Here is a 23,152-nt window from a genome sequence, read left to right on the forward strand (position 1 = left end):
TGTTATTCGATGTGCATTCTGAAGCCATGACCTGACGAAGGCCATGCCGCACGACCATGACACAATGTGGTCGACCTCTGCTTCAGTGCTCGTCCAGAAGGGGGGCTCGTTCTCGATCCTCGCTGACAATTGCACCCTCTTGGCGAGCACTGCGATCTGCTCCAAAGAGCTTCGGAGCTCCCACTGCCAGGGAGAGAACGAAAAGGACACCGGCGATGACGAAAGCAAAGATCCACTGGAAAGCCACAACCTTTGTAGCAAGTTGGCCCAGTGCAAGTGCTATTTGATGTAGTGTTAGCCCAAAAAAGGATTTGAAAAATAGTATGGTGAAGCTCACACAGGGCGAGAATAGCCAACTCAAAACCCATGGTATAGTCTTTGAAGACCGCGAGGAAGAAGGCGCCCAGCATAAGAATGCCCCAAATAAAGATGTTGGCGACAATCCGAGCAGGCAGCTTGGTGGCGCCGGGGACCATCGCAGCTCCATTCCAGAAGATTGCGACATAGTTCCAGGCCAAGGGTGCAGAAACTATCGGAATGTGGATGATCAAGGGAGTGGTTGGGTGGCCAAAGTAGAGAGCTGTCAGGTTGAAGAGGTTGACAATGAGAAGGAGCTCGCCCTGCCAGAAGTACGACCGGACCCAAAGCATAATGAAGCCCAAGGTCAAGATATTGTGCTGGTAAATGCCGTTAGTGACGGTGTATTCACTCTGGTGCTCGAGAAGCATACCAGGATGAAATGCGAGCCCACATTGGCAGCATGAGTAACGTAATCCTTTTCCGCACTCCAAAGAAATCGAACATAGTGTGCTTGTAAGATGAGGACAATGACCCAGTAGATGCTGGTCAGCACCGAATTGACACTGAACCCTGTAGGGTGGTGATTGTTCTGCCCCCATATTGTGTGACAATCTTTGTGACGTTTGCAATCGGTGGGACGCTCGAATGTGTAGACTGCTCCAAAGATAACGAGAACAATCCAGCTGACTATCGTGAGGATCTTGTACGCAATGAGGTTTCTCTGGGTAAATTCTTCGCGCTTCGCGAACGGATTGTCTATAGAGGCGGGTCAGCAGACACCAAGTTTGCAGTTTGGTCGCTCTTCATACAGTCTGTGAGAGGCATCTCGAGCTCCTGTGACCGACGGCGGGGATTTGGATGCTTTCCTTCGACCGATCTTGTGGAAGCGCAGAACAGTGGACAGAGTGCAGGCTCACAGAGAGTTGAGGCTCAATCAACACGGCGCATAGATAGGTATAGAATATTGACTGGGAGGGAAGATAGACTTCGGTAAGCAGGGTCAGTCAACGACGGCAACAACAACCACAAAGACGGCAGAATCCGGGCCCTGGTTTCATAGAGACCAACTTGTCCTCGTGATCGACTTGGACGCTTAGCAGTGTAACGATGTCGTGAAGGAGGAGTTGAATGGGGACGTGATTTGCGTGCGGGACAACAGCTCCAGCCGGTCCAGAGAATCGTGGGGAAATGACGTCAGGAGTCACTCCGCCTCTCACTCTGCTGTCTCGCATTTCACGTGCTGGTTACTAACAGGAACAAACAACACAAACACATCAGGCCACAAGTCTCAGAGGACAATGATGCTATATCATACATGCAGTATCCAAAAGTGGGTATATGTGTCTGACAGACCCCTGCCCGCTCAGAACTTGGCCATGGCAGCTTCATATGCAAACCCCAGCGTCATCTTGGCATGCTGGAGCATATGGTCAAAACTCAAGTACTTGATGAGATCCTCTGAAGTGTGGATCTTCTTGTCCGAATATTCAAAATCCGACTCGATCACAAATGCTGAGGGATAGCCGTATTTGCTCGCCGACGCGTGGTCGGAGCACGCATATCCACATTTGGTCAGGGTGTAAGGGATGTCACAATAGGCGGTAATAATGCCTTCGACAAACTGCGTCAGAGCTGGGTCCACAAAGTCGGTAATCACTCCAACGGATTCAGGCTTCCCGTGCGCGAGGGTTTGCTCGATGTAGCCTGTCATGTCTTGCTGAATCATGGCTTTGATGTCCTTTCCTTCTTCGTGATACGACTTGAAGATGGCCTGGCTCCCGAGAAGTCCACCCTCCTCGGCCGAATACCAGTGGAACTCTACCGTGTTCTCACTTGAGCCGGTCACAATCTTCTCTGACCCGAGCAGCGCCGTCAAGGCCTCGAGGATGGTCACCGTTCCGCTGCCATCATCGTCGGCGCCAGGGGCACGGAGGTAAGGGAAGTACATATTGACGCTGTCCAGATGAGCGCCGATCACAATGGTGTGATTTGTCCGCCCGGGGAACCGCGCAATGATGCTTGATTGGCCCCATGAATGCGGGAACAGGCTCAAAGAAGCACTGTAGTTGAATGCACCGGACGCTTCAATCACTTCTTCAATCTGGTCATGCAACCACAGGGCTGCATCAATGCCGTCCTGGCTTCTGAAGTAGCGCGTGTGGAAGGAGGTGAGACCTTCAAGGTGCTTGCGCATGTTGTCCTTGTCCAACGTCTTCATCAACGCCTTGACCTCATGCTTGTGCTCGGGCTTCGAGGGATAGACGATTGAATTCGCAGCCATTTCAGGATCGACCGCGTATGGATATGTATCTCCATTCTCGGTGATGTCCATAAACTTGACTCCATTCTGTTGCCGGTCGAGTCAGCGGTGTGTCCGTTCGCCGGGGGCACAGGGCTAGGCATAGACATACTCTCTTGAGCTCCCATTTCTCCTCCTCCGACACCCATCTCGTCTCTCCGGGGCTCAATTCAATCAAAGCCCGGTCTTGAATGGCAGACTGTCCATCTAGAGGAATAATTGCTTGCTGGGGGTCAGTGTCGATAGAACGAGCCGAGACGGAAGTCGCCAGCGAGATGAGCAGAAGCGCGAGGGACTTCATGACAATATCACACGAAGGGAAAATGAAAAGAACGATATCCCAAGCACCGAAGTCGATTCAAGAAAGGTGTTGGTATACAGAGCAGTATGGGATGGATGGAAATGGTATCTGGTGTTGGAGACGCAGGCACCAGAGAATTGAATAGACTACTACAGTAAGTACCGAGTACCCGGTAGACTGCAGGTGGTTGAGATCCTCCTTAGCGACTGGGCCACCCAGGGCCTGCCCACCCGCCCCCTCTGCCCCAAAACTTGACCACCATGGGCTATGGTGGCACCCCGTGATAGGCCTCCTTGTACGAGGTAACAAGTAGGTAGAGAATGGCTGAGGGGTGCTCCTCCGAAACAAATAGGGACTCCAAGGACCCCGTGCAGCACTTCGCGGTCAGCTCCTCATCGCCATACCCGGTACGAAGTACTGTAGAAATGAATTTCTTCACAATTGGACTGTCTTGCGCCGTTTCTGGTCAACGAGGAACGTAATACTCGAGTCACCATGATATATAGGGCTTTGTAGACTAACTGACCACGGGCCGATCAAGACAATATAAATATATCGATGTGTCACTTGTCCATCTTTGACTCATGTTGAATCAATCCTCTCCCCCACGGTGCTGGAGGCTGGTCTGTAATTCGTCCGTGGCTCCCTACCCAGCACTCGCTAGTAGCTTTGGAGAATATCCGCGTCACCAACTGCAACTGCGGGCGCAAGTACCCAGTAATAGTCCGACTACCTACTTACGGGATGTGGGAGGCCATCCTTTTCCCGAATGAGCCTCAACCGCGCACCCTTCAAGAGATAGCTTTCTCACACAACCTGCCCCTTACCCTTCTTCCATCAAAGATTCGTTGAAACATTTGACTCAAGGTCTCCCTTCGCCTCCACGGTTCCAGATCGTTGCTCCCCTGAACTGCCTTTTCTCTGTCTGGCCGTCATTTCGCCACTCTCTCGAGCACTTTGGACGTCGCATCGATCGGTTATCATCACCCATGGCTATCGTCCCGATAATGTCGACCCCCGAGGCCGTCGCGCCTGGCGCTTCGCAAAGCACCGAAGAGGTGACTGTTCAGATGAAAAACGTCTCCATTGACCCTGCGACGACGCCCGAGCGGACTCGTGTCGCTAGCACTTCAGTGCGCATCACGGTTCCTATTGACGCGACTTCGAGAACGGCTGTTGTCGCTCAGTCGGGGGTATACTCCGATCGAAAGCTCGTGCGTCGCGACAGCATGGACCGTCGCGAAGCCCTGCTCAAGGGCAAGGAGGGTTCGCGGCAGCGACGGCGATGGGAAAATGGTACTCCTACAATCTACCCAGAGACGACTGTTGGGTGACTAAATAAAATCTGACGAATAGATCGCCTTCTGTCAAACCCTTGGGCTGTCCCTCCCCTGCCCTCTGACTGGGAAGTTCGTCCCACCTACCCTCGTCGAACCGTCCCTTACTATCTCGCTCCCCTGTGGGATGCCGCCGAGTTTCAGCGGACTGTCGAATCCAAGCTCAGGGGTCGCCGGAACAGCATCCGGTCCCACGGAAGACGCGTGCAGAACACCGGCATGAGTCCCATGGAGGAAGCGGCCACCAGCATCCCGAAGGAAGTGCGAGCCAAACTCAAGCGCGCCAAAGCCGCCAAGGGATTGCTTCAGGACCTGGAGGAGACGGTCCGAGCATTCGTGCGCAAGTGGAACGAAAGAGAAATCCGTCTAAGAAGAGATGGTCTGCATGACATTCCTCTGACTAGTGACAGTGAGGACGAGGAAATTGTTTTCATAGGCAGAAATGGTGCTATGCACGATTCACCTGGCAAGGAGCAGAGGGACAGGGGTGAAATGGAATGGGACGAGGAGGGCACCATCGGCACTGAGAAAATGGTCTTCGAGGGTCTGGATAAAGACAAGGGTGCCGCCTTTGCGAGATGGCTGGTGCATTGCGTGGGCAGCTACTATGGCTTGCGAACTTGGAGTGTTACGCGTGACATCGAGGGTGAGGAGAAGAGAAGGCAAGCCTATGTGGGCGTGGACAGTCGAGCAAGAGGATTTCTGGGCCGAGGCGTCGAAGTCGGTCGCGAAATCGAACTCCCACGGCCATTGTGGGGGATGGTGTAAAGATGATCCCAACTCCTGTCCGTGAGGGTTCGACGCGTCGTCCTCGAACTCGTTGAGCTCTAAACGCTCCTCCGTGTTGATGGGGCAAGGAAATCTTCTATTGGTCGATTGTAGAACATTAGACAATCTAATTGCAACAGAAATTTCATGATTCGTGCGTTGCTTCTTTTTTTTTTTCAGAATTTTTCGTGATGGACATTGCAGCGCTCTAGCTGGATGTTGATCAGGGCCCTTCGTGCAGGGCTCTGTAGACATGACTCGTTGCACGGGTGTGGAGCATATCGACGAACTGGTGGAGCTGAGTGGGATTACGCAGCCAAACACAGCTACACACCATATCGCAACGAGGAGAGGAAATTCCTCACAGTGATTGATAAAGCAAGCCTGTTGGGGGCCAATGAAATTGAAGAAAACCTCGAAATCCCCGAAGATCCAGTAACGTCAGCGTTCTTGACGAGAATGTAAGACGGACACAAACCGAACTAGGACCAGTGCAGAGTTCCGGCAAGATGTACAGAGTAAGTGGTCGTCTAATTGAAAGATAGCAAGATTGCGAACGTGGTCCGACATGAGCTAGGACACGGGGAGGCATGCAATGGCTGCTTTTATTGCGTGAACGTGCTCAAGCACGAATTCAGGCATGGCATATACCGTGACAGCGAGTCGACAGGGAGGCGAACGGCCATTGTGGCAGTGATACTGTGCCATGAATCTCCCGCGACAGAAACGGCCGTGAGATGGAGAACACCTGGCATGTACAACGCCACGCAGAACCGAGGATGGAGATCTCAAGTGCCCCCCTTCTGCCCGTTCCGAGCCCCGCCTAGGCTGTAAAGTTCATGCGAGCCGTCAAGCACAAAGCTCACAGTTTGCATCGGAGTGCAGACGGTAGCCCCGGACGGGACTTGGAGCCCGCAGCCTTCCAGGACCAGGTTCAGGAGCTCTGATCAACCACAAAGCTTGGTGGCCAATGTTTCTCGGAATTGAGTAGTCAGGTACGTGCGAACGCTATCACTGAAAAACAACATTAGAAGCAAGTTGGGCATGAACTATAGCTCATGGCCATTTTGCGGGTCGAGCCGTTGCTGGTGGTGGATGATCAAAACGATGCAACCTACCGTTATTTCTCCTCATTTCGGGAGTGGTTGCATGACTTTTCTCCAGATTCGTCCTAAAATGCCTCACACCCGATGATTATGATATTGTTGCCTGACTCAGATTCGCCCTGAGTACACGTGCTCGCAACGAAGGATAGAAGAGGACCTTTTGCTGGAGCTCTACTCGGTCATGCTTTGAGATGCAGGATGACAGACCCAATGCTTGAAAATGAAGCGAGACATGGCTGCCCAAAGGTGGCATTCTCGGCATGATGAAAGGATCGAGGTTGCTCAGCTGCAGCACCCGAGACGAAAGATATGGACTTTTTTGGTGGTATAGAGGCACAAAGGTACAGCATCTGGCAGTGAACACATGTTCATGTCCGCTCTTGAGCTTCCAACACGATTTGAAGGCTCTCCAAATATGGCACGGGCATGCATAGCAGCCAAGATTGAAGCAGCGTATTGAAAAGCAAAGCAGGTGACATGGCGAGGTTCAGTACCAATGAAGTGGTGCCACATATTTGCCGCAGACTAAGTTAGCAAGGAAGGAAGCAGTTCATCAGGACTTCGGCAAAGGTTGAATTAAGGCACGCTGCTAGCCCCAATACAGTCTAGTGACCTCGGCCTTGTCCCGCCAAACCCGGCCATCGGATTTTCACCTGGTCTCGTTGACGTGGCACATGGGCTTTGCACCATCACCTGCTTGACACGGTCAACACAAGTGAAGCATTCGGTCAGACAGGCATTGAATTTCTTATTTGCACGGCCGGATCCCCGTCATCCTGTCACCTGCTCATTTTCACAGCTACGTCTGACAGCAGCAAACACGTCGATTTTCGCTCCGTTCCTCACATGTGTCCATTTTTTGCCATCCCACCACGAGATCCGTCGTTCATCCAACCATCCGCCATCTACCTGTGGTCCTTTTCTCCGTCCGACGTCCTTCTCGCCACCATTGGCATTGCACTGTTTTTGTCCGCGTCTTCTCTGCGGTTTGCCTCCCACGCCACGGAGAATGATGCTGGTTCGACGCTGAATGGGTGTTGTCCGGGTCACTGTTACCCCGTACGAGTCGGTTATTGGAGTGTGGTTGAGGGCTTGTTCGCTAAGCAGGATCACTAAGATGCCTAGGTATCTTAGGTGAACATATCGTTCTCAGCAAATCCGGGTGCAAAGTGTTTCCAGAAGAAAACTGGTAATCTGCGGCAGGTCCCGGCCACACCCGCCATATTGCTCTCCTGGCTTGTCTCCCACTCCGCTGCCACAAATCCGCCGTAATATGTACGATTGCTGCCGCGCCATCACCTGCGCCTGTCCTTCCTCGTGCAAAATGGCTAGGAGAGGTTGACATCGTCCTTGTCTGCCTGTGGAGTGATCTGGTCAGTCAAGTCTGTTTGCTTTTTGGGGATTGTCACCAATAACCGCAATGGTCTCGCTTTCTTTTGATATGCCGTTGGTGTCGCTACCTCCGGTTCTTTCTATTGCCGTGTCTTCATTACCTCGCATCTCTCTGAAATATCTCTCTTATCAAGACCTAGAAATCGCTTTCCCATTTCATTATAGACCAGCAACCCTCTCCTACTTCACAACAACACCTGAGTATCCCGCATCTGTTTCAACATCATGCCACGACGTACCCCAGGTCGGATCTGGTCGAAAGGATCTGCTACTTCTCAGAGCTCCACCTCGACCCGCAGCGACCAGTCCAGCCATTCGAGCCTCTCTAGTCACACTCAATATACCAACCTCACGTCTTGTAGCGACACCAAACCTGTTGCCAAGCATTACCACAACTATGAGGAGCGTGAAATTGTTGATGGGTGCATCGTTCATCCCGATGAACATGAACACGAACAAGACCCTCGAGCATCAACCGAAACATATACCTCAACAATTGCTTCTGATATTGATGATGCATCATCGAGACCTCCAAGCTTATGTCCATTGATGAGACATATATGCTATAAGCCTGATGCGATCGCCACCACCCCCATCGAATTCGGAGAGCTGTTTCCATCCACAAGAAGAATCCTTATCCAACACGACGACACCACTCCGGACGGAAATTTAAATCTTCGGGTTGATACTGAGTTGAGCATCGCCAAAGGACACAAGCTGAAGTTGACTCTTTTCCACCTCCGCATGTACGATCTCGCCGAACGGCAGTTCTCGCTTCGTCGATATCAGCGGCAATCGGGTCGGGAAGTCTGCAACTCGAGAAGAAAGTATCTGAAGCCGGCCGCCAAAAAATCATCTTCATCATCCTCGCCCAGACGGCTGTCATTTACCTCGACTCTCGCCAAGATAAATCTCAAAACGTTGAAGAGCAAGCCTCGGACGAAGCCAGCGCAAGAGATTCGAGACGAGGAGTCGGACGACGACTTCAGTTCTTTCGCGGCGCAAGTCGACGTCAAGGCCACTATTCCCACCGATACTATCAGAATCGAGTTCTCCAACTATGCTCAGGTCGAACTCGAGCGTAGTAAGACAGGGGACGGCAAGTACGAGTTTGAGTATTGGGGCGAACGGTATTCTTGGAGACGGAATATCTATCGAGATGAATCAGAGCTGGTCTTCTCTTTTGAGCTGATCGCTGCGTCTTCGGGGGTGTGCATTGCTCATATTACTCCTGACAAGTTGTCTCAGAGACAGAGCAGGCAAGAGGCGGCGCTGGGGGGTTGGGTGCCACCGTGCAGTCTGCGGCTCACGGAGAAACAAGTCTCGAATGACTTAGGAGACGTGATTATGGCGACCGGACTCATGAGCCTTGTGGATGACTGCATCAAGAGACACTGGCATGAACCACACCGCTCTTGACCCAGAAAAGAGCGATCGGTGTCAGATCGCACTTTGTGGATTTGTCTTTTTTTGCCTTTGAACTTTTTTTTTTCCAGTCTGGACACGAACCCGGGAATGGATTTCCCGTTGCAGAGGCGTTACACAGAGCTACAGGCGGTGTGGGATGCATCGCGAAGATGAGATGCAAAGGGCATTAGTGATGGACTCTTGGGGGTGTTGTCACGGTGGAATCCGTCACATTTCTTGTACAGAATTTGCATTGGGCCAGCTTATGGCAGAGGATTGATCTGGACAGGAATGTCTGGACAAATTTGGGCTGGTCAGCGATGGGGACAAGGCTTTGGACAGCGTAAATTAGGGACGTACGGGACACGACATGGCGAGAATGGATGGACCCATTTCGCATGACTCGTGTTCCACAAGATGAAAGGCTCTGGAATGTATAGCTAAACAGACGACTTGACACGAGTATCATTGGTACTGTGTCCATGCTCCCGTGGGAGGAATCTGTACAAATGAAAGGCACAGTTGCCTCTACTGAGACTTAGCAGGAGGACTCTCTAGGCATTCGCTGGGTTTTCGGGCCGCTTGGTATGATATGGGAGTTGTACTTGCACGGAGGACCTTGGTACCTTCCGAGCTACATGGGTATCTACTTGTTAGTACTCGGTATTCTACTCGAAATTTGTATAGCACAGATCTAGTCCTCATTTAGAACTAGCGGCTTGGCCTCCGTCACCCGCCGCCGTGATTGGCCCAGACGCTCCCGCTGACCGAATACTTTCCTACGTCGGTCTTGGGCTTCCCCATTTGTCCCCATTTGTGGCCTCTCCACCAGACTCTGTTTTTTGTTCCTGCTCTGCATCTTGCTCCAACCATCATCCCTCCATCTGGTGCCATCATCCTAGACAACATACTACTGCTGCACAGCTCTCAAAACTCTTGCCACGCTCGACGGCTCAATGCCGCGTTCCTTTTCTATTGCACACTGCTGCTCACTGCAGGCCTAAGCTCTCCAGCCTCCCGCTGTCAGTCACAGGTCCCAGCAGCAGGGATCTCGCCTGCCTTCTGTCCTCATTTCTCTCTCCCTCCCTCTCTCTCTCTCGTGTCCCCTATTTCCTCTTTGGTCTAAAATAACTGGACACCGACCCTCAATGTCCCTTGCACTCCGGGGTTGTTACTAGAGATTGCGTTACTCTCCATCGGCTAATTGATCCTTATTATCAAATTGTTTCCCGCATTCTTGCCTCTGGCCTCCTATCCGGCTTGTCCTGGCAATTGTACACAGTAACTTCCATCTTACGCCACTATACCCAATCTCACGTTGCAAGCACTCGCCATTCTCGGGCAGTTCAACTCGAGACGTGGATCGATCTCATGCGTGCTCTGACACACACACACACACACACACACACACGCCCCCCCCGTACAGCTCAGATTGCTGCCCAAATGCAAAATTATCCCCGAGAGCATTGAAGGCGACCAATAAGGGAACCAGCCCTGATTTTCGACGTACTCCGGATGCAGCGAGGCAAGAGGGAAAATTTTCAATCCTTGCTCGGAAGCTCCCTCACTGCTTCCAAAATCTCCACGACCATCGAGTCGGGTTGATGTGGACATATCACCGATGGAAACAGTTTGTTCTTTTTTTCGGCCGCTATCTTGCATTCGATCGGTCGGCAGCCAAGTGTGCCGCCCCCACTTCGATATTGCCATCCGACATTTGATGGTTTCCTTCTAGCCTTTCGCGGACTCTTCCCCCCTTCCTCTGATTGTCACATAGTCTTCTTTTCTACGCCATCATGCATATCATCGCTTGCGCTTGGGGCCGGACCTTTCGTCCCACTACTGTACGCTGCCGGATACCTGATGTGTTGGCAGCATCTCTCTGGTGAGGCTGCTGGCTCTGTTTTTTTTTTGGCTTTGCGTTCTTCCATCCCATCCTCTACCCACGTTTGACATCTCACGTCTCTGCAGTCTCTTACCTTGTACCACGAAGTTCTTCATAGATGATGCCAGGGCCGCTGGTCCATCGATACAAAAGTGTCACGAGATCTCAGATCATGTCGCACAGAGCCAACCTATGTTCAGTTGTTTTCAATGCTGCCCTACCTTGAAATGAAGCGGCCTTGATAGACAAAGAACCTGTCGTGGAAACGAAGTACTGGAGCACCTGCAGCTACCCTTCCCTGATTTTGGCTCTCGCTCTGTCACTTTGCTTTGCGTCCTTAGCTGAGCATTCGACCTTCCCCGGGTTTTCCTTTGAATATAAAGTTCTCGGATATCTGTGGTCACGCAGGGTGGTTTCTGTCATCATCTCACTCCATTCCTTCCTCGTCGACACGACCAAATATCCCCCACGAAGACATAAAGTTGTCGGATTGAAAGCTTTCCGCAACCAAGCCAAAAACTTGACTATCCTTCCATTACCAAGTATGGCTACCAAAACTCATAAGACCTGGCAGGAAGAACTCGCTGGTAAGCTTCGCACCTTCATGGGTACTTGATCTTCAGCTAACTTGTTGGTAGCTGAATGCCGAAAACTGAGACTGCCTGTTCCCCAATTCAATATTGTCTCTGATCGTCGAGGTGAGTTCCGCATTGGAATAGCTCGTTTTCCAACTCTTCAAGCAGGATTTGGTCAATATTGTTCCGAGGCTGATCTATGGCGATTGATTTCTAGGTGGGCGGACTGCTTGGTCTGCTACAGTCACAATCCAGGGCCAGAATCTCGCAGCAAGATACTGGTATGATGGGCAATACCTCAATAATGCCAAAGAAGACGCCGCCGAGGTGGCCTGCACCAAACTACGCAACCCTTCGATCACCGCCGGCCAGTCAACGGTCTACCGCGCACAGTCTGGCTATGGTGGCCCCTGGGCTGCTCGCTGAGTCTCGTGCTGCGACGTGTGCTGGACAGCAATACTGTGCTTCCAACCAGGTACAAAGCCGCGGGCAGGTTTCGAAGTCGAATTTCCGGTGGGGTAATTGTCTCAATACCTGCTGTATCCAATGGGGCAAAATAAGAGTTTCGAATGAGAGCATAGCGATGGCGTTATGGTGACACACAGACTCAGGACAGCAAGGGGGTTAGGAGGGTCGTTTTTTTTTCTTTTTTTTCTTTGGGATTGGATTTTCTTTCTCCTTTGTCCCCGATGATCTCTTGTTTCTCAGAACAAAACAAACCCCCCAAGATTCCAAGAGAGATTAGAACCAGTCTGTCCTCTTGTCCAGGCTCCAAGCTGTCAGTCAGAGGGAGAGGTCTCAGTCCTCAGTCAAATTTTCTTGACCGCTTTTCAGGGTTGATAGAAGAAAATGCAGGAATCTATGATATCTCATGCTGACCCATGTTTTGATTCTGGCTGTGCTCCATTCTGCGCAAGTGTCCGACTAGCGCGCTGGACAGAATGCTCTCTTCTGTTCACCAGCTCATCATCCCATGCGCGTCGTGTCGTGTCGTGTCGTTTCGTGTGGAGCCCGGAGGATGTAATCTTGCAGCATGGGGCAAAATGTCTGTATACCGTGACCTGTCGTGCTACAGTCGTTGGGTGATTTGGGGACTTTCAGCGATGTCCACGCATGACCCGACGCTCTGGATATCGAATCAAGGCGAGGGGGGTGTTGTTCTAGAGGGTGGGAGAGAGGAAAGGAACGAGGCGTGGACGTAGTCGAGGAAAAAGTTCCGGGCCACAACTTGTTCCCCTCCGTTTACTCCGTCCGCCTCCCAAATTCTGTTTTCACTTCACCGTCACCCACTCTCCAGCAAATCGAGATTCCTCTGTGCTACGCGGCATCGGTGACCTGTCAAGTACCCGGCAAGCAAAGTTGACGTGTAGAGGTACATCCCCGTGCCACCTGAATCGGCGGACGAGTGCATTTCCCATTGCCCCGTTTTATATATGTACTGGGCCCGTCAAGTAACCAGACCACGTCTTGACATCCTCACCGCCGCAAAGCAGGCAATTACCGGCAGTCCCTATGCATTCGGACCAGTCGCCGCTATGTCGACCGCTACAAAGCCCTCAGCGCTGACCTTTGATCTCAAAGCCCGCTGTTCGGTAAGCAGCCACTACTCTCCATCCATCCCTCTGCTGCAAGTCCATTCCCGCGGTTGACAAATTTCTTCTATTTTTCCAGACATCCAAGGCCCGTGCCTCGACTCTGCATTTGCCTCATGGTTCAGTAGACCTTCCTATTTTCATGCCAGTGGCCACCCAGGCGTCTCTCAAAGGCCTGACTCCCGAACAATTGGAAGAGACGGGTTGCAGACTGTGCCTGAACAATACATACCACCTGGGATTGAAGCCTGGTCAGACGGTTCTTGACACCATTGGCGGAGCCCATAAATTACAAGGATGGAACTACAATATCCTGACTGATAGCGGCGGGTTGGTGGTGCACAGCACCCTCTCTGCCCGCGGATGAGTGACTGATTCGAGGCATCTCAAGTTTTCAAATGGTTTCGTTGCTCAAGTTGGCGAAGATCACGGAGGAAGGCGTGCGATTCCTCAGCCCCCATGATGGCAGTCCAATGTAGGTGATGGCTCTGATCGAACACCACCTATGAGGCCAGAAACTCAAGTCATGCACAGGCTCCTTACCCCCGAGCATTCCATGTCTCTTCAGAACTCAATTGGCTCGGATATCATGATGCAGCTCGACGATGTCATTCAGACAACATCACCTGATCATGCCCGTATGAAGGAGGCCATGGAACGGTCCATCCGCTGGCTCGACAGATGCATCGCCGCACACAAGAATCCCGAAACGCAGAACCTCTTTTGCATCATCCAGGGTGGTCTCGATCTGGAAATGAGGCGACAATGCTGCGAAGAAATGGTCAAGAGGGACACGCCAGGCATAGCTATTGGTGGCCTATCTGGCGGAGAAGCAAAGGCGGATTTTTGCAAAGTGTATGGTAGCTCCCACTTCCGTCAACTTCCATCTTGAAATATCTGAACGCTCACTCTTTGGACAGTGTTGATACATGCACCGATCTACTACCCGAGAATAAGCCAAGATATGTCATGGGCATTGTACGGTGTCTGTTTCCATTGCTGGCGGTGGACAAGCACTGACCTCTACAGGGCTATCCAGAAGACATAGTCGTCGCAGTAGCTCTCGGAGCGGATATGTTTGATTGTGTATGGCCGACGAGAACGGCGGTGAGCTTTCAATATCTTCAGTCGTGTCATTCCCCGCGGCTACCGTTCTGACCGAGGTATACTGTGTAGCGCTTCGGCAATGCGATCACTTCCAGCGGCGTCCTGAACCTAAAAAATGCGCGGTATGCTGAGGACTTTGGCCCTGTCGAGCAGGATTGTAGCTGCACTTGCTGTCGGCCAAAAGAGGATGGCGGTCTAGCCATCACCAGAGCGTATATCTACCATCTCGCGGCAAAGGAGACTGTTGGGGCTCACTTGTATGTTTTCATCTCTCATCTCATCTTGTTTACTTTCCGGCTGCTCCTCTTGGTTTGTCTAAGATGTCCTCTGGATCAATTGATTGACTCGGTACGTTTTACAGATTGACAATGCATAATGTGCATCACCTGCTTTCATTAATGCGACGAATCAGAACGGCCATCATGGAAGACCGGTATCCTGCATTTTGCAAACAATTCTTTGCAAAGTACTTTGACGGACAACCTCCGCCGGAGTGGGCTGTCGATGCTCTTAAGGGAGTGGGGATTGAGATATAATCAATCACACCGCGCACCCTATGTCGTTGGGACTGACCGGCATTGTGAGGACGATGGCAGCGCTGCCGGATTTTGGCTTCCGACGCAGGTAGGTGTGCGCCTTAAGTTAGGTCTCACCGCTTCCCTCATTCCTAGACTCAGCATGGTCCTCTCTGAGCAGGAAACGCCTAAGCTGCGTTCAAGGCCATTTCTATTCTATGTGGGCCAATCTGCGAGATGATGACAATGATCATGCTCGGTTCAGCTCTCTTTGGCATTTAGTCGGCGACAAAAGGAAAACCAGAAAATCCACCTTAGTATCGTCAAAAATCTTGCGGTCTACGAGATCTCTCCATCCCGCAGATATCTATCAGCAATTTGTCGTAGTGTTCCCAGAATGTGCGGTCATAGACATCGCCCACCAACAGTCAAACTGTGACAATAACCCGACTTCAACGACAATTCAGATCCTCGATTGTTCGCCTAGCCTTCCTTTGTCGTTGACCTGGACCTGGGTCTTTTTTTCGAGCTCCCTTTGAAAGCTCCTGTCCAGGGCCGTGACAAGAGCATAGATGGCCCTGAGCAACGGCGTGTGCACGCCTCTTTCATCAGCCAACCGGACGGTGTTGCCGACGATGGCATCGACTTCCATCCTCGCGCCGACCTTTGCGTCGGCGAGCATGGAGGGTTCGACGCCAGGCAGCTCCCTGACTTTGGCGCGGTTGATTTGGTAGGTGATAGTGTCAGCGTTGATGTTGTCGTAGCCGAGCGACTGGGCGATGGACGCGATCTCAGTCATGAGCGACTTGATCAAACCTAGCGAGTACTCTGGCGGTGAGGACTTGAGGAACTGGGCGTCGCGCGACCGCGAGAGCGCGCACACCGGGTTCCAGCTCGCGTTGACCATGAGCTTGCTCCAGCGCTGCGGTTGCACGTCCTCGTGCAGTTCCGTGCTGCCTCCCCCCGCGTTGAGGAGGCGGGCGAACGGTTCGGCCGCGGATTGGTGCGCCCGTGGCGCGTTGGAGGGGTACGTCCCAATGTGCAAGAGTTCAATCTCACGGTGGACGATCACGGCGGGAGCAGTCTGGGTGGCGGGGAGGTACACCACGCAGCTCAGCAAGGGGTTGTCTGGATAGAGGGTGCGGTAGGGTTCTTCGATGGCGATGCCATTCTGAATGAGGGCGATAGTCGTGTGAGGTGCGATGGCCGGGCGGAGCTGTTCTGGAATCGACGGAGTCGTGTGTATGGCCTTTGCCGTGACAACGATGTAGTCGAATGGTTTGCCTCCTGAGAGCGAGACAGCTTCATCAACGGTCCGCACCACCTGGGGCTTAAAGTTGAGGCCTTCCCCAAAGATGGTCGAGTTGATGGTGAAGCCTGCTGTCGAGGCAACCGCATGGTTCGAACGGCACACCGTGTAGAGGTTGGCTGGGCCAACGGCACGGAAGAGTATCCAGGCGTAGACGGCGCCGACGCTGCCGGTGCCGAAGACGAGGACGCGAGGAGGAGAGACTGGAGGGGCAGGCATGGCTGTGCTGGGCAGAACACGTTAATTAATGGGAGATGTGTATGATGAGTGGCTTTTTGCTTGGTTCTTATTTTCTGCTTGCGCGAGAAGCTCTGGTATCCCGCTTGGGGGGATACATTAGAATTGAGATATCACCGGTTATGAGCGAGGGATGGTGTGGAGATATCGGCAAACGTCCCGATGGATGATGGATGCGATCATTTCATATCCAATGGGATGTCTTTGAGTTATTTCCGAGCGGGTGAGGAGAACTTGGGTAGGGCGAGAAAATACGGAATCATTGTGTCTGTCTCTCTGGAGCAATAGTGGGAAGAAAAAGAGAAGAAATATGGCCGCCTACCTTGTCATCGTTCGCTGCAATACACAAACTGACCTCGCAGTCTTGGTGGAGCAATGCTGGACAACGCTCAGGCGACCTGTTCTTCGAACGGGAACAGCAATTATCTGGCAGGAAGGTAATGTCAATGGGTTTCTTGTGTAAATATATCGATGTTGATGATACGTGATACAGAATCGAGTACCCACACTGCCAGGATATGGCAGTCGTGGTAAAGGCCTCGATATGCCTGAGACCAGACGCCACCAACCGCAGCCATGGAGAGACGGTCTCATATTTTGCATGAGTCCTTGTGATGTTGCATTTCGGGCGCCAACGACGATAAAGAGTGGTGGTGCGGTGGTGTGCGGTCAGGACCACGAGTACAACGAAGAAAAGAAGACGTTGCAATCTTCTGTGCTGGCTGTGGAAGCTGTCGAAGGATGAGGATGCGTCTTCACCCAGCATGCATCGGATGAGGGAAGCCAACGGCGGAGCAGATGACGCGCACGCGACGTGCAGCCGACGACGCGACGAGCGACTCGGGCGACCACAGGCACAAAAAGGGGACGGCAGGGGGTCGCCAGGGTCACTATTGCCAGGTGCCAGGGTCAGCCAAATGACGTTGTGCATGCCCCCAGAGGCTGAAAATCCACCGGTGCCACTTCCCAGGATGGGGGAGACGCTTTCCTTTACCATTACCGAGTAGTATTTGCTCCATCCAAGCCCATACGCAGCACCCAGTACCGGGTACATACAACCAAAAAAGAGGAGGAGGAGGAGTCTGCCACCTACACCACAACATTCCACGAAGAAAGGCACAGCCATGGATCCCGATATACCTACGCCCTCGATTGAGCACGATGCCCTCCAAGCTGCCACCAACACCCACGCCTTCACCACAACAACCCCAGGTCTCGCGTCACCCTCGATCCGAGTGAATCATCAAGACCACAACCACACCCATGCGCACCCTGCCTTGCTGAGTGCGGCCGCGCAAATCCCCCTTCCTCCCTCTTCGCCCATGCGCAGTCCCTACCACACCCCTGCGACCTCCAAGACCAAGTCTCTCTCGCCGAAACCGCCCTCGCGCTCTCCATCTGTCGCGAGTTCATATCGAGGCGAGAGACAAGAGAGACAGTCCACGCCGACACTGGCCACCAAGAGATCAACCTCCAGCCTGAGCAATACAAGGGGCAACACCCCCCAATACCGTCGTACGTCCTCGAATCTCAACCCTCTGTATCCTGCGGCAAATGGGGCAAATGGCAAGATGTCCCTTCCAGAACGCCCGCGCGTCACGGCCAGTTCGGTCGCGAACGAGTACTTTGGAAAAGAGCTAGAAGCCCATATCTCTCTACAATCCCCTGTTGTGGTCATCATCCACGATTCATGCTATGGCCATCGCTTTTCCCGCCCGCGCACCTCCAAGAATGCCCTGGCCACAATTGTCGAGCGGCCGGAAAGAATCCACGCCACGTTGCTAGGCGCGTCTGCTGCCTATGTGCGCCTGGGAGGGCGGCATGCCGATGGCGAATATGCGCCTTGCCCAAAGCACCACCCGTCTCGCGTGTGCAACATCCCGTTCCAGATCCGCAAGACTACTCGAAGCATCCCCCTCACCCACCCTTCAGTCACTTTCGTACACGGTGCAAAGTGGATGGAAGAGTTGCAAATCATGTGCGACACCGCCGAAGGGAAATTGACCCTCAACGGAAAAGAGCTGGTGAGGCCGATCGGGCATGGCAAGGACGAGAATGGACCTCCCCTCCCCAAGTTGCATGAAGGCGACTTGTACTTGTGTGCAGAATCGCTGGCTGCTTTCCAGGGTTGTCTCGGTGGGGTCTGTGATGCAGTGGACACCATCTTCTCTTCACCACAAACTAGGAGAGCCTTTGTCTGCATTCGACCCCCGGGCCATCACTGCTCGTCCAATTACCCATCGGGCTTTTGCTGGCTGAACAATGTCCACGTGGGAGTTGCCTATGCCGCTATGAATCACGGCCTGACGCATGCCGCTATCATCGATTTTGACCTACATCACGGAGACGGTTCTCAGAATATTGCTTGGGATCACAACCGAAAGGCACAAGGTGCAGCTAAGAATGCTGCAGCACACAAGAAAACACCTATTGCCTATTACAGCCTCCATGACATCAACTCCTATCCCTGTGAGTGGGGTGACGAAGAAAAGGTGCGAAATGCCAGCTTGTGTATTGAAAACGCTCACGGTCAGTCAATTTGGAATGTCCACTTGGAGCCTTGGAAGAGCCATGAAGAGTTCTGGAAATTGTACGAGTCCAAGTATATGATACTGCTTGACAAGGCGAGGACATTCTTGCGACACCACACGGCAAGATTACGCGCTTCAGGAAACCAGTCACCCAAGGCCGCCATCTTCATCTCCGCGGGTTTTGATGCTAGCGAATGGGAAGGTGCAGGCATGCAGAGGCACAGTGTCAATGTCCCAACAGAATTCTACGCGCGTTTCACGGCTGACATTGTTCGACTGGCGCACGAAGATGATCTCGGTGTGGATGGTCGAATTGTCAGTGTCCTGGAGGGTGGATACAGTGATCGCGCTCTGACTTCAGGTGTGCTAAGCCATATCTGTGGCATGGCTGGTGATAACCCTGGCTCAAATGGACAATGTTCGTCCGAGACCCAGGGCAACAGATTTCAAACGATCAACAATTGGGTCCAAGATATACCCTCCTCTGCCGCTGGGCATCACTTTACCTACGCAGCGGACTGGTGGGCACTTCAAAACCTAGAAGAGCTCGAAGCTGTCGTCGCGGGTCGACAGCCTCCAGCATCAAGGGCGAAAGACAAGACTGGAAACTACTCGTCACCCACACAAGCGTCTACCCTCAAGATGACCGACCATGCTCGCGAGAAGCGGTCATTCTCAGCTTTGCACGCTAGACTCTCTCTAGAAGCTGGATATGAGCCTCCGCCGCCTGATGTCGACTGGGCCATAGCTTCGTACGAGCTATCTCGTGTCATTATCCCCAGCGATCGCCAGACTTTGAGTTGCACCCATGAGGAACTCAGCACAGAAGCCACCAAAGGTCGACGAGAGCGACAGTTAGCCGTCGGCTTACCCCCTGGTCCAGACGAACGGATGCAACTGCGCGATCGAAAGGCGAAAGCGCCACCTGGTAGCCTCGCTGCTGTACGAGCAGTATCGCGGAACGGCAATCGGCGGACAACCATCGCAGCGGTTAGCGACTTGCCAGATCCGACCATGCAGAATCCAGACTTGCCCGACGGGAGAATGCGTCGAAGATCAAGTGATGCATCGAGCATCTTATCAAGTTTTCAAGGCATGAAGTTGACAGATCAGAGCGCTGTCGACACTGAGTCTTTACCAAAGCCTCCAAATGGACAAGTATCTTCGAGGGCACCCTCGACTGCTCCGCTAAAGCCTGCAAAAGCTGTTGCGGTTAAAAAGACCCGAGCACCACCCACCACAAAGGCACCGGCAAAACCAAAGACTAGCCCCCGGAGAATGAAAACTATTCATTCAGCCGCTACTGGCTTGTCCGAGCCCAAAGCTTCTCCTACCCTTACTCAGGAAAATGCAGTCAAGAGAGAAGCGCCTTCGTCTTCTCAAGAGGACCGCAAAGAAGTGCCGAATACCGATGAAATAGACAATCTAACAAATGGGATGAAAAAGATTACGATCAAATTGAAAATGCCCACAGCAGAAGAGCATGCCGCCAAACAGAACCAAAAGACGGTTGATGATAGACAGAAGAAGCCTCGCGCACCAAGGAAACCGCTAGTACCGAAGAATTTGAAGCTAACGAAAACAGCACCCGCCACAAATCTTGAGTATTCGGCCAATATGCAACCGAAGGTCGTGGAAGACGGCCCTCAGGAGCACTCTGACACCTCGGCCGCAAGCATAGCCGGAATGAGAATCCCCAATACTGTTGCGTATGCCGTCGAAGCTCCTATTCTTAGCCCTAGCGTGGAATCTCCACGTGCAGACCCAGGTATGCGCCTGCCTCGTGCATACATGGCACCTCAGGAAGTCAACGGACAGCAACAATCACAGGAATCAACAAAACCTGCGCCTATTGTGACTGTTCATGTATCCGACACGCAAGCTCCAATATCTGATCTTCCCTTCGTTCTTTCTGAACCGCCATCTTCTCGGCCGCTACAAACAACGACCGAACCTGCTTCATTAGGAGGGCCTTGGTCATCTAGAACGGACAACCCGGCCCAGAGAACAAAGCAGGACCTACCCATATTTAGTTCAAGCTCACCCATTCCGTTTGCTGCCTCCGACAAAGAACCATACTCGCAGGCACTGAGCCAAGAACAAGCTACGAACCAGCAAGCTTCATTTTGGGATATTCCCACAGCGCCACAGCAAAAGTGAGGGTTGTGGAAGGACCTTTGGAGGAGGAATAAGTTCTCTATGCTGATTTCTTGGATTGGGATCAACCGATGTGACCCTGGACATGGAGCCCTTGAGGGTTTCAACCCGGTGACCGCCCTTGCCGGTCTTCCTCTTTCCTTTGTTCCTCTTTTGTTTGAGTTAGAGATACCCCATGCAGCATTGTTTAGGAGCTTGGATGTGTATTTGGGGGGAAGCCACGGTTGTTTTCAGTACTAATCATAGATCCTGAAGTGCGACAACCCATCCGGCATTGGAAAGAGCATGCGGAGATGGAGGTCGGCCGGCAGACCCAATCAGAGGAACGGTGCTCGTTGGATGAAGAAATAATGAGTTGCTTTCAAATCGATCTATTGATGCTCTACCCTCTCCTAAGCCCCCTAACTCAAGTCGTAGACTAAAACACAACAAACTGATATTGTTCAAAAAACACACGAATCTCGCATAAAGTTAGCAAACAGCAAATCTGCAGGCACAAAACTCCACATCCAATGCAATCCTTTCCCTAGCGGAAACTCACATAACCACGCAGGCATCCCTCTTCCTGCGGCCTTCCCTCTTACCCTCCAGCGCGTTCTCCCTGGCCTGCAGCTTGTCACCATACTGCCATAAGAGGTCCCTCTGGTCTCTCTCGTTCAGCAAGGCAAACTTGGCCATGCGCATAATTTCCTCACGTGAGTGGCGGCCCGTCTGGATTATGCGCTCGATGTCGTCGCGTATGTCCCTGTAGGCGCGGCTGGCCGCTTGTTTCTGCCGGGTCGCTGCCTGTGAGGCCTCGGCATAGTACGTGCTTGGGCTGTCGTGTGGCCCCTTGGCTTGCGTGGGCGAGATGCGGCGCGCGGAGGGATACGAGGGTTTGCGGCGTTTGGAGACGCCCGCGCCGTCGTACAGGAGCGGAGATCTGTCGTTGCGTCGCCGCGTTGGGGAGGTGTTTGTTGGGATTCCCGGGACCAGGCTGGGAGGGATACCTGACATATCGTATGCATTGCCATGGCCATTGCCGCGCCCATTGGTTGGGGAGTAGCCGTAGTCTCTTGTAGGACTCCTGCGCTGCTCGCCCGCAGCCGGCATGGCGATTTCCGACAGATCCTGCGCGATGTTGCCCAGCCGGCCAAACATCCTGGGTGTGTCGCTCGAGTATGTGTTTCGGGAATTTCTCTGCCGCTTGATAATCTTGGTGGGGCTGGTGCCTGAATATCGCTTCTGCGGCAGCGTTGTCGGATAGTTGGCGTACGGTGCGAACTCGGAGAAGTCATAGGCGTCCCCACCCTGTTGGTCACTAGTGGGGGAGGTGCCCTTTCGGGATGTTGCGCCACGGGATATTGCTTGAGCTTGAGGTGGTAGCGCCATGGGGAGCATCGGCTGCTGAACGCTGCGTTCCAGCGGATGGATGTTATCTTCCGGATGAGAAGGGATGCCTCGACGGAGGCGCCGCACGCAATCATCGCAATTCCATGGCATTTGATGTCTGACAGCGTTGCCTATCTCTCTGTCGCATGTTCGGGTCGGAAGCGCGCAGCCGCCATCTCTTCTGGTGAAGTTGCCATTGTGGCCACACTGGAAGACGGCCAGATCCCAGATGCACATTTTTGCCGCTGATTGAGGTTGGAGGGGTTTTCCTTGAGACTTCGGTTGAAAATGTCGTGAAGTATATCACTGGCACATAGGAATCTGTGCAAAGGGGAAGAACACCGGGGTATGTTATGATACAGAGAGTGAAAGGATGGCCATACAAACCGTTCTTTGTAAAGTCCGCATGCGGACGATCTGGTCCTTGAAAGAGGAGCCTCGGAGGAATCGAGAATAATGCAATGTCAATTGAGACATAGAGCTTGCATCGTTACGACTCACGCGTTGGAACGAATTTCATTCTTACCTTGCTTTATGTTGTGGTTGGCTGGATGTCGGCTTGTGATATGTTGTATGATTTTTGAAGAGTGACCAGAAGTGACATTCACGTTCGTCCGGTGCTGGATTATGAGACCACAAACTTTCTCCATTAGTCGAGAGTGAATAGGCTCGTTATTAGGAGGTGTCAACAACTCCATGATCGAGGGAGAAATGCCGTTTGGGTGTGGTGGTGTTGCTGGCGGTCGTTGTGGTCGTGGGTGTTTTATTTTTTATCCTCGACGCGACGAGGCTGAGATGCTGTGCCAAGAGATATTGCGCCAAGAGATATTGCGGTTGCCCCTCGAGACAGTTTGTAGCCTTCCGCGTTGGGACACGGCTAGTAGTAATAGTACTATCGTCTGCCATCATGGCCATAGCTTAAGCAGGCCCAACCCCATTCGCTCAGCTTTCCTCCACATGACG

At 52.6% G+C, this 23,152-nt stretch overlaps 9 protein-coding genes across 9 annotated transcripts; 5 read left to right on the plus strand and 4 right to left on the minus strand.

The window, feature by feature from the left end:
• Positions 1-82: 82 nt before the first annotated feature.
• A1O5_12870 (uncharacterized protein) lies at positions 83-1,125 on the minus strand (the record flags this gene model as incomplete). Its single annotated transcript, XM_007753439.1, has 4 exons — positions 83-279; positions 338-677; positions 731-1,056; positions 1,110-1,125. The coding sequence occupies 4 exons, from the start codon at positions 1,123-1,125 to the stop codon at positions 83-85; spliced, it is 879 nt and encodes a 292-aa protein (XP_007751629.1).
• Positions 1,126-1,663: 538 nt separating this feature from the next.
• Positions 1,664-2,900, minus strand: A1O5_12871 (leucyl aminopeptidase; the record flags this gene model as incomplete). Its single annotated transcript, XM_007753440.1, has 2 exons — positions 1,664-2,647; positions 2,712-2,900. The coding sequence occupies 2 exons, from the start codon at positions 2,898-2,900 to the stop codon at positions 1,664-1,666; spliced, it is 1,173 nt and encodes a 390-aa protein (XP_007751630.1).
• A 989-nt stretch (positions 2,901-3,889) lies between these two features.
• Positions 3,890-5,005, plus strand: A1O5_12872 (uncharacterized protein; the record flags this gene model as incomplete). The annotated part of the gene is made up of 2 exons (XM_007753441.1): positions 3,890-4,196; positions 4,257-5,005. The coding sequence occupies 2 exons, from the start codon at positions 3,890-3,892 to the stop codon at positions 5,003-5,005; spliced, it is 1,056 nt and encodes a 351-aa protein (XP_007751631.1).
• A 2,723-nt stretch (positions 5,006-7,728) lies between these two features.
• A1O5_12873 (uncharacterized protein) lies at positions 7,729-8,922 on the plus strand (the record flags this gene model as incomplete). The annotated part of the gene is made up of 1 exon (XM_007753442.1): positions 7,729-8,922. One exon carries the CDS (start codon positions 7,729-7,731, stop codon positions 8,920-8,922), a length of 1,194 nt encoding a protein of 397 aa, XP_007751632.1.
• A 2,417-nt stretch (positions 8,923-11,339) lies between these two features.
• A1O5_12874 (uncharacterized protein) lies at positions 11,340-11,796 on the plus strand (the record flags this gene model as incomplete). The annotated part of the gene is made up of 3 exons (XM_007753443.1): positions 11,340-11,382; positions 11,434-11,493; positions 11,588-11,796. The coding sequence occupies 3 exons, from the start codon at positions 11,340-11,342 to the stop codon at positions 11,794-11,796; spliced, it is 312 nt and encodes a 103-aa protein (XP_007751633.1).
• A 1,109-nt stretch (positions 11,797-12,905) lies between these two features.
• Positions 12,906-14,605, plus strand: A1O5_12875 (queuine tRNA-ribosyltransferase; the record flags this gene model as incomplete). Its single annotated transcript, XM_007753444.1, has 8 exons — positions 12,906-12,962; positions 13,042-13,292; positions 13,354-13,437; positions 13,497-13,817; positions 13,883-13,940; positions 13,992-14,069; positions 14,139-14,326; positions 14,431-14,605. 8 exons carry the CDS (start codon positions 12,906-12,908, stop codon positions 14,603-14,605), a joined length of 1,212 nt encoding a protein of 403 aa, XP_007751634.1.
• Positions 14,606-15,047: 442 nt separating this feature from the next.
• On the minus strand, positions 15,048-16,112 carry A1O5_12876 (2-dehydropantoate 2-reductase; the record flags this gene model as incomplete). The annotated part of the gene is made up of 1 exon (XM_007753445.1): positions 15,048-16,112. One exon carries the CDS (start codon positions 16,110-16,112, stop codon positions 15,048-15,050), a length of 1,065 nt encoding a protein of 354 aa, XP_007751635.1.
• A 1,142-nt stretch (positions 16,113-17,254) lies between these two features.
• Positions 17,255-20,821, plus strand: A1O5_12877 (histone deacetylase HOS3; the record flags this gene model as incomplete). Its single annotated transcript, XM_007753446.1, has 1 exon — positions 17,255-20,821. The coding sequence occupies one exon, from the start codon at positions 17,255-17,257 to the stop codon at positions 20,819-20,821; it is 3,567 nt and encodes a 1,188-aa protein (XP_007751636.1).
• A 534-nt stretch (positions 20,822-21,355) lies between these two features.
• Positions 21,356-22,426, minus strand: A1O5_12878 (uncharacterized protein; the record flags this gene model as incomplete). Its single annotated transcript, XM_007753447.1, has 1 exon — positions 21,356-22,426. The coding sequence occupies one exon, from the start codon at positions 22,424-22,426 to the stop codon at positions 21,356-21,358; it is 1,071 nt and encodes a 356-aa protein (XP_007751637.1).
• Between the last annotated feature and the right edge of the window lie 726 nt (positions 22,427-23,152).

This window comes from Cladophialophora psammophila (assembly GCF_000585535.1).
Source record: "Cladophialophora psammophila CBS 110553 chromosome Unknown aczJe-supercont1.38, whole genome shotgun sequence".
Taxonomy (NCBI): domain Eukaryota; kingdom Fungi; phylum Ascomycota; class Eurotiomycetes; order Chaetothyriales; family Herpotrichiellaceae; genus Cladophialophora; species Cladophialophora psammophila.